This window comes from Pinus tabuliformis, chromosome 2_2 (genome assembly GCF_031772625.1).
Source record: "Pinus tabuliformis cultivar Carrire ecotype Pingquan chromosome 2_2, CPIR1, whole genome shotgun sequence".
Lineage (NCBI taxonomy): Eukaryota > Viridiplantae > Streptophyta > Pinopsida > Pinales > Pinaceae > Pinus > Pinus tabuliformis.
The window spans coordinates 239,184,614-239,195,387 of record NC_142300.1 but is presented as its reverse complement, the minus strand read 5'-3'; the positions used below and the strand labels follow the sequence as shown (position 1 = coordinate 239,195,387).

Sequence of the window (10,774 nt, the reverse complement as noted above, 5' to 3'; positions counted from 1 at the left end):
TGTTGGGTTGGTACCTTGGCAGTAGCCTAGATGGTACCTAGATCCTTGAAAGATGTTGGGTATGTACCTTTGCAGTAGCCTAGATGGTACCTAGATCCCTGAAAAATGTTGGGTCGATAACTTGGCAGTAGCCTGGATGGTATCTAGATCCGTGAAATAATGTGTTGGTTTAATGCCTTGGTAATCACCTAGATGGTACCTAGACCTATAGATCAACATGTCTTTTGGATTGGTGTCTCAACAAGAGCCTAGATAACACCTAGAGTCTTGGAGAAGCATGTCTGTTGGTTGGAATCATCATGCTGTGAAGAAAGAGTAATTATCATTGTGAACTTGGTTGAAGAAATTTTTGAGGCAACTTTGATGAGCAAGTTCCTCCCAGTATCATGCTCAAATCTTTCTACAGTGAGCTTGTTTGTATTAGGCCTAAGACGAGGCCTTTGAGTTTCACCTAGACTATGTATGGAGACTTTTGTTGATGGTGAATCTCGATCATAATTATGTTATAGTACCATAGGATAATGGTATTATGAAGTGTGTAACCTTATTCTTAAAGAAAGATTTTAACAGAGAAAATCTGGATAGTCATTATGAATACCTCCCTAGCTAAGAGGGAGTGTTGATGTAGTACAACCGTTCATAGTCCCGAAGATTCCTACTCTCATAAGGTATGGGATGACCACTCTGCATCAACACTGCCCCAATGCCCTCACCTGATGTGTCACACTCCAGTATAAAGGGTTGGGAAAAATTCGGTAACGCAAAGACTGGGAAAGTACTCATGACCATCTTGAGGTGCTCAAAGGCCTCTTGCACTGTGTCTGACCAACTGAGTGCCCCCTTCTTCATGAGGTCTATAAGGGGTGCGACCAACTGAGAAAACCCCCTCACGAAGCGCTTGTAATATGTGCATATGCCCAGTAATCCCCTCACCTCCGTCACATTACTTGGTGTGGGCCAATCAAGGATGGCGGGAATCTTCTCCTGGTGGACTCTAACTCCGTCCTCTCTTATCACATACCTTAGGTACAACATCTTGGTTAGCCCAAATTCACACTTGGATGTCCTGGCATAAAATTGTTGCTCCTCCAGGATGCTTAAGACCTATTCCAAGTGTTGTAGGTGCTCCTCCCATGTCATGTTGTAGATAAGCATGTCATTGAAGAACACCAAAACAAAACTGCACAAGTGCTTGCAGAACACATGGTTCATGCAATACTAAAATGTGGTTGGGGCATTGGTGAGTTTGAAGGGCATCACCAAGAACTTAAAGTGCCCCTTGTGGCACCTGAATGCTTTCTTCAGAATGTCCTGCTAACACACTCGAATTTGATGGTACCTTGTGCGCAAGTCTACCTTAGAGAAGTACTTGGCTCCTCTAAGCTCATACATCAGTTGATCTATACGGGGCATGGGGTACTGGTTCTTCAAAGTCTTCTATTTAGCGCCTAGTAGTCGATGCACATGCGAAGGGTCCCATCCTTTTTCTTCACTAGCACCGCCGATGAAGCAAAAGGGCTAGTACTAGGCCTGATATGCCCTAACACCAATAGCTTCTAGATGGACCTCTCAATATCGTCCTTGCAGGCCTCAAGGCGTTGATAAAGAGTAGTGATAATTGTATGTACACCCTCTTCCAACTCAATGGTGTGCTCAAACCCTCGATCAGGAGGCCTTCCTGGACAGATCTCCCAAAAAACTGTTTGATGTCTCTCCAACAACACAAAGATGTCTGGATGACCCAGTCATGCCTAAGTTCTTGCCTCTGAAATCATGAGCACCACCGCTCACTCTATACCACCACGCCACATGTCTGCTTCCATCCGATGGACGTATATTGACTATGGTAGGTAGGAGTGCATACCCCTCAACACTACCAACTTTCCATTTGGGCCCATGAACTCCATCTCCAGTTTCCTCCAATCGGTAGTGACCCACCCCAATGAATATAACCATTGGACACCCATCACCACATTAGTGTTTGGAACATCAACCACAAAGAAATGGTTAGTCATGGAATAGTTCCCCATAATCAAAGTTAGACTAGGGACATATCTCATGCACCGCATAGTTCGGTCTCCTGGTACCAATATCAAGACCCCTCAAATGCCTCTATATGTATGCCTCTCTGGTCCACCATCTAGGAATCAATAAAATTATGGGTAGCCCCACTGTCCACTAATACTAACACACACTGCCCCTGCACTGTGCCCCTGTTCCGTAGTGTCAAGTACTTTGGAACTTCCTGAAGTGAAGCAAGAACTCCCCTGGTGGGAACAATTAGCCCTCCTCACCGAGGTGGTGGCGGCGGCGGTGGTTCTCCTCCTGCAAACTGTGGTCCTCCGTCGCCATTGTCTATCTCTTGCTCAGCCTCATCCTCCTACTCACCATCTGAGTACACCTTGATGTAATGGGCCTTGCCCTTGGTGCACTTGTGCCCTGGTACCCACAGATCTTGGAACGTGAAACACAACTTCCTCCTCCATAGGTCCCTCCAAGTCTCGTCATCCAACTTGACCACACCCAATCTCCCTCTAAGGATGATGAGTATATTTGCTCCCCTAAGGAGCCACGGGCACAGTGGGTATAGGGGCCTTGGTATTGGGAATTGCATCAATCATGTCTCGGGTCTTGGAAATGATGTCCATCAATGTTGTGGGCTTGTAGGCCCTCATCCATCCACACAAGGGATCTGATAACCCCTCTACAAACAACATAATCAACTGAGCTTGAGAGATGTACGACACCATTACAGCTAGACTCTGGAACTACGATATGTAAGCCTCTATGCTGCCCATTTGTCTCAAGTGTGCCAACTCCATGAAATGCAGCTTGGGGTCCCAATAGAACATTTTTGTAAAATTAGATTGTCCATTATTGAGAAAAACCATAGTTTTTGGAGATAGTAAGATAATACATTCTTTAGCTAGTGGAATCAAATGAGAGGGTGCTCGTAGATGAAATTCGATGTTAACAATCCAATGAAATCGATGATTTTTCGATGAGACTCATGGTTACAATTTAATGGCGAGATGCAAATCCCTTCCTAAAGCTCTTTAGGGAGACAATGGACATTTGTTGCTTGGGCATAAAATATAAATCGAGCGACATAATTGAGTTTTGTAAGTTTTTGCTAGTGCGTTCAACCAAGGACCAAGTGGGAAAGCTACCCAAAATCACCAAATTTATTGTCTTGAATAATAGAATCTTAATGCATATATTACATTGTCCTTTATTAAGCAAAACCCTAGTTTTGGAGATTTGCAAATAAAAACCTTTTTAGGTGGTGGAATTAGATGAGAAGGTTGGCACTAGTTATAATTCGATGTCAGGAGTTCAACATAATAGACAATTGTTTCGGTTGAAGTCCCATTTAGAGTTTAAACTTTATTGCAAGTTGCAACTCACTTCCTAAAATCATTCAAGGAGATAATGAGAATTTGGTATGGAGGTATAAAATCCAAACCAAGTAGCATAATTGAGTTTGTAAGCTCCTACAAGTGTGTTTGCCTAGAGACCATGTGGGCACACTACCCACAATGTCGCGACATATTGTCTTGAAAAATAGAACCTTAGTGCAAGAATTACATTGTCCATTACTGACCAAAACCATAGTTTTGGATATTGTCAGATAAAACATTTCTTAGCTAGTGGAATTAGATGAGATGGGTGCGCCAAAATGTAGTTTTATGTTAGGAGTTCAAGCTAATCGATAGTTTTTTTATTGGTATCTTGTGTAGGGTTTTCTGGCATGTTGCAACTTGCTTCTTGAAGCCTTATTGGGATAGAATGAAAATTTTGTTTAGGGATATATAATCCAAACTAAGAAACATGATTGAGTTTTGTAAGCTCTTACAAGTGTGTTTAGCCAAGTACCATGTGAGCACACTACCTAGAATCGCCCAAGTTATTGTCTTGAAAAATAGAATATTAATTCAAAAAGTTGCATTGTCTCTTATTGAGCAAAATCCTAGTTTTCCGGATTGTCAAATAATACCTCCTTTATCTAGGGGAATCAGATGAGAGGAGTTTCCCTAGCTATAATTTGATGTTATTATTCCATTGCAATCGAGGGATTTTCAATTGGATTTTCAGTTGGAGTTTTATAGCAAGTTGCAACTCCCTTCCTAAAACCATTCGAGGACACAATGAGATTTTGGTCCATGGGCATAAAATATAAATTGGGAAGAAAATGTAGATTTTTCTGTAGATTCACAAGCTCAAGTAATCTGCTAAAACAAGAGACAAGAATCTACTTCTACTTTCAACTAGCAGAAGCTAATAGATCGATGAACACAATAACACAAGAAGAAGATAAAAAAATGGCACAACACAAAAAGTTTTTATGGGGAAAGCCACTGCTCAAAACCCCGCTTATCTGTATTGCATTAATCAGAAATATGAGTGAAGATACAAAGCTTGTTCTCACAAGAACAATTCCACACAAGTATGCTCAACTCTCTCCCTCACAAGCCTGCTCTTAGCCAACACTTAGCCAATTTCCACTGCCTGCCAAGCCCCTATTTCCTTGCGCAATTCCTAGGATGAATAGCCCATATTAATGGGAATCTAGTGCACCAAAACTGCGCAATCCAATCTAGGTCCTCTTCTTGAGTGCATGCATGATCTATACAGCTCAAAAAATTATACAACAAATAGTAAACTGTCCCTGCACTCTAGTTTCAACTGGGTCTTTCTCAAAAATGAGTTTTCGATGAGAGAATCTTCAGTTAACTGGAGTAGCACCTGTGGATACACTAGTGCATTAACTGACTGCTAATCCTCTACTAGTTCAACAAACAGTTAGAAACTAGTTTAATTGTCTATAACTCAGTAAACTGAGTTATCTAGTTCCACTCAATCTAAACTCATACTGGACCCTTAAAACTTAGGGAGAACACTTACATGACTTTCAAAAGACTTCCAACTCGAAATTCCTAAGTTAATTAAGCCAATTAAACTTAATTAACTATTTACAAGTTGCTATGAGAATAGAATTCTATTTTAATTATCAGTTTAAATTCAAGGACAAATTTAATCTGGAATTTCTTGTTGCCATTTCTCAACAGAAAAATTGAATTTTCTATGCTCTTGCAAGTGTGATCAACCATGGATGACATGAACACACTGCCCATAATCACCTGGGCTATTTCCCTGAGAAATACAACCTTAGTGCAAAATTTACATTGCCCAATATTAAGCAAAACCCTAGTTCAGGAGATTGTCAAATAAAATAGTTTTCGATAGTTGAATCAAATGAAATGTGTGCCACTAGCTGTAATTTGATGTCAAGAACCCAACACAATCAACAATTTTTAAATTGTCATCCTGATTGAGTTTTATGGCGAGATACAACTCGCTCCCTGAAGTCATTTAGGGACACAATGAGAGTTTGTTCTTGGACAAGACCTCTGGAATTACTGGTCTGGACATTGGGATAGGTTGCATAAGCTAGGGGGTGGTAGTTGCATTGTTGGTTGCCAATGGTTGAAAGGAGAATCATAAACCTTGCCCCAATGCCCACACTGTGCTGAGTGTTTAATTAACTGAGATGCCCAAATATGTCCATGCATGGTTACAAGGTTACATTTCTGCGTGTGTAGGTTCTAATTTGTAGAGAAGACTAATGGATATAAATTTGTAAACATGAGTGTGACTGGTAAATTTAAAACTGTGTTGTTTTAACCCTAAGATAAATCTACAGATCTCCTGGATAGTATTACCCTTAAGTAATATTGATATAAGGCAAGATCTGTGGTTGAGGGTACCTTGAAGAAGGGAAGCCTTAGGTTGTCTGAAGACTAGGCCACTAGGTGTTCTGATCCTTCAAAAGTCTCATACATAGCATTTGCATGGTGTCCACTTATTGCATTAAAAGTCTCATTGGCATGATATCTGGAGGTTTGATGGAATCCCGATGAAAGTTGTCTGTTTATGACACAAACTTGTCCCAACTGACATATTGATTGTAGGTACACTAGACCTATACACCTTTGTTCCCAGTATTCCCTGCAGTATCCCCTGCTCCTGATAAGTGCCGCATTGTTATTGGTGTCTCTGATATAAATATGCAGTAGTGAAGGTAACTTCTGTACAAATATTTGAGCTCCTTACACATATAGTAAAGAGGTATTCCTCTGAGCACATGGAAAATGACAAGTATTACTCATCATAGTGTATTCAAAGGTCTTTGACTTTCAATGTTAGATGCAGACACCACTTTCTAGCCTAAATCCTGCAACACATTCTACAGTAAAAGACAAACATCACTTCCCAGCCCTCAAGACTGTAAATGGTAAACTTTTGAGTTCAAATTTAGCAGTAATTACAGTAGGTATGCACAGAAATGAGATGATTCCCTTAGCTCAGAAATGATGACTTGCATGTGTATCGTTGATATTTAATTGCAATGACAGTGTGTGCGTGAATGGAAGAATTTCCTTTGTTTGTCAACTATGTCTTGTACTTAGATTGCTGATATTTAATTGCAGTGACAGTGTGTGTGTGTGAATGGAAGGATTTCCATTGCTTGTCAACAATTTCTTGTACTTAGATTGCTGATATTTAATTGCAGTAACAATGTGTGTGTGAATGGAAAGATATCCATTGCTTGTCAATAATGTCTTGTACCCACATTGCTGATATTTAATTACAATGACAATGCGCGTGTGAATGGAAGGAATTCCACATCTTATCAATGGTGTCTTGCATGTGTATTGTTGATATTAAGGTGTAACAGTAGTGTGTGAGTGAATGGAGAGTTTCCATAGCTTACCGATGATGCCTTGCATTTATATTGCCAATATTTAATTGCAATAACAATGTGTGTGTGTGAATGGAAGGATTTCCAAAGCTTATCAACGTGCTTGGAATTTGTACTACCGATATTTATACAATGGTATATGCAGGGAAGTAATTTTCCAAAACATGAATGATGCCTTGTGCTTGTAGTGAGGGTATTCAAATTTTTCAGGTATACTCTCTAAGGAGATGGGCAATATCATTGCCATCCACAACACATGCCAAATTTCATAAATGAACTAACACTGCCATGAGCATAACCAAGCAGCCAAGGTCAGATTGCTACAAGAGGATTTTGCCATATGAAGCAAGGTCATCACATTATGTTAAAAGCCCATCCATAAGTCAGAACCTAAGGATAAGATGGTGACCATTCCTTAGGCAAGTTGACTCTCTACGTTTGAAAAGTTCTAGGGCTTTCATTAGAAACTCCATTGCCAGACATAAAGGATATCACGAAGGATGCTCCAACAAGCACCATAAATCCATGCATATGGAGGTACATGCACAATCAGCTGCCAAGAGGAGTCAATGGTAGGAATAAGGAGACCATAAAACTCTGTGAATAAGGAATGGCAGTGAAACTCAAATAGGACGGCTTCACTGCCATTCACATGATCACCAAACACATCTCCTAATTAGTCTGGAAACAACACGCCACCAGTCCCATGAGACCCATCACTTTAATAGATGTCAAATTGACTGTCATGGATATGTCTGCCAGAAAATATCCAAGTCCTAACGTTTTCACCACAAATTTCTTCCACCACATTTGGTTCGCCATTAAAAATGAGGTCTAGGCATTGAAAGAAAAGTTACACCAAATATCAGGTGCCTTTCCAACCATAAAGGCTATCTTCATCACTCTAATTCCAAAAGAGGACAAAGCACTCAATCCATCCAAATTCCAAGCTATAGGTCTCTTCTATGTTATTTACAAAATGAGATGAGAGGGGTGCACAAGCTGTTGCTGTAATACAATGATTGCAGCCTGTAGATCTAGTCACCTCTTAAGGTTTCCATCTGACACCTCTACTAGATCTAACACTGGTGGATTTTTACAATCAAGGGCTCTATACCTTGGCTCATTGAGGTTTTTTACTTTTCAACTTCCACTAGATCTACTCCCTTCAACCATCAAAAAATTGTGACGTGCATATTTTTTCACTAGTGTGCCTGATTACAATCAAACTGCAAGATGCAGAATTTTGGCTCCATTTCCACATTGGGGTCATAATAGTGATTTTGTGTAGTATTGTAGGTGTTATGCCCTCAAGAGGTTTTCCCTCCTTACATATCAAAGCCCTATATTGCAAGGTAATTTTTTCCTTGCCTAGGAACTAGATTGAAGTCTGCCATCAAAGGCCAAATTTATATGCCACTTCTGAATTGGTATCATAATAGTGATTTTGAAAAGTATTGAGGAAGTTATGACTATTTTATGTTACGATTTTGTTCAAACTCACTTGGAGTCACAATCCTCATGGAAAAGGGAGATCCATTGGATGTAAAATTTTCTTATTTTTTTTACAAACTCTAGATCTATTTATGTTGCTTCATGGCATACTGACAGTCACAGAATTAGATTTTTCTGTGCAAGATCTAGCATACCAGAAAGATGCATTTGCACAACCACCACATTTGGGAAACCATGATGGTCATGTTCAAGACCATTTCGCATGTCCTCCAACCATCATTGATCTCTAATCAAGAGATCTTACTCCTATGACTTTTTTTGTAATGTCAATGATCTTTATTTTGCTCCAACATCTTCTCTCTCACCTAATTCTCTTCTTGCTGACCCCTGCATGCTCAGTAGCAGCATAACACTTTGAGCGTTATTATTCATTAAGTTTTGTACCTCTTGAATTGGAATTAGGTTAGGTAGCTACATAGCAACTTTGAGTTTTCTTCCAAGTCTGGGTACTTGTCTACGATTTCTAGCACATATGCAAGCCTTGAAAGCATGAGAATGTGCAAGAATAAACTCTTGGGATAAATACCCATTTCATTGTAAGGGCTTATGTTACGTTGCTGTTTTCTGCTGGATCTAATCTTGCTCATAGATTTGTCAAGGTTAACTCATGATGGGTTCATAAATCTTGCTGGTGAGGCTACTTCTACACAGGTTTAGGAAGGCCAACTGACTCAAAGCGGCAATGGCTTTACGCCATGCTGTCCTTGAAGCTACATGCCCATATAACATCAGATCTGTTATTTACATAGGTGCCAATGTAATTGTGGTGTCTAGTTGAATGAATCCACAAACACTATCCCAAAATTACAGATCTGTGGTTAAAGATGAGATCGATCTAGTTGGATTCAAGCCAAAAAGATGACAGAGAATCAAGATGGGTTCAGCAAGTCAAAGGAGCTGGAATACTTCCTTTAAGGCCATTCAAAGTGTGGACCCTCTCAAACTTCCAAGTTTTGCCCCTTAAAGGTGAGTAGAATTAGACAGTTCCTTTGAAATAAAACCCCACTGTGAACTAAAACTAAGGTCATGTATTCCCAGGAGCGCTTTAAGCTACACAAACTATGATGGAATTCTTTCAATGACAATTTTTTTTATAAGATTCAGAGTGCACAATAACTAGAGATTGTGAAGCGATGAGGAAATGATACCTTCCAATCCTAATTTAGAGAATATTGTGGCAACCAATTCTCTGGTGTGTTGCATACACCAAATACCATTCCAAGGACATGCATTCTCTGAGTTTTCAGAGGTAAATTTGGACATCAATCAAGTTGAATCAGAAGGACAAAAGAGCCCCCACGTCTCTGATTTCTCACCCCACCCGCGTCTATCATTCATATGAACGGACTTGCTTTCTCCAGCATGTGTTCATTCAAAACAAAAGCAAGTTACAAGAAAACTTCCACCCAGAAGATCATATATAAAATCTTCTTAATGATCTGAATATGGCTTCTCAGAGCGATTAATAGTTGCAGCAGTTACAGTGGCTGGAGCCATGGTGGATGCCCAGAAACTTCCTGAAACATTTCATTCTTTATTTCTTGTGTCCATAAATAGATACAGGTCTGATTAGACCTTTCTAGTGGGTGGAAATATCAAAACAGAACTGATAAGACCGGGTCTGATTAGACCTTTCTAGTGGGTGGAAATATCAAAATAGAACTGATAAGACTGATTTACTATAGAGGGTTGAACTGGATGGCCAGTAGACTGAATGGTGTCCATAAATAGCTACAGGTCTGATTAGACCTTTGTAGTAGGTGGAAATATGAATCCAGATATGATAAGACTGATTTACTGTAGAGGGCTGAACTGGATGGCCACTGAACACATAAAGTTTGGTCAGGTCAAGTCTGGATGCACCAAAGAGAACTGAACTCACACCTTGAAATACTTTATGCAGTTCAACCAACTGAATTATCCATAGCACTAGGTGGTGCCTTTATTTTGCTAAATAGTTCTAGCGCACTACCTTTGCATGTTGTATATGTACTTGTATGTTTCTTTGGTAGAGATTTGTCCACCATGAGAAAGACTGCCCCAAGAATGCCTATCTGCCCTCTTAGACAGAGCAATATCTGCATGATAGAGATGAGATCTGTAATTTTCCCATTTGACATTGAGCTCCATCAGAAGAGCCAAATTTTCAGCATGTGGCCAACTGGAAGAGGAGGAAATGACAGATTGTTGGCAGCCAATATCAGCAAGAGTGAACAGCTCATGCCCGTGAAGAAACTGGATGATTGGGGGAGGAAGAATGTGATTCCCAGCCAATCCAATGATTGCATCAAGGTCAATGCGAATTATGTCGCCACATCTAACCATCCATATTATATATCCCTGTATCCAAGGCTTAGATTTCGTCAAGATATTCCAAATGAAAGACACATTATTCTTAACCGGAGCCCCAACTAGGATCCAGTTTTCCAGGGTAGCATGATTGAGATATTTTTTAATAATGATTTTTTGCTAAATACCTTGGCACTTGAAGGCCGT

General features: G+C 40.0%; 1 protein-coding gene across 2 annotated transcripts in view; it reads right to left on the bottom strand.

The window, feature by feature from the left end:
• The window catches only part of LOC149192180 (uncharacterized), a 24,932-nt gene extending 15,133 nt beyond the window's left edge, over window positions 1-9,799 (bottom strand). For both annotated transcript variants that reach the window (XM_089406330.1, XM_089406331.1), the window contains exon 1: window positions 9,427-9,799. In XM_089406330.1, the coding sequence (XP_089262456.1) occupies window positions 9,427-9,541 (115 nt within the window). In that variant the 5' untranslated portion in view covers window positions 9,542-9,799. The remainder of the gene's footprint in view (window positions 1-9,426) is intronic.
• Window positions 9,800-10,774: the final 975 nt, after the last annotated feature.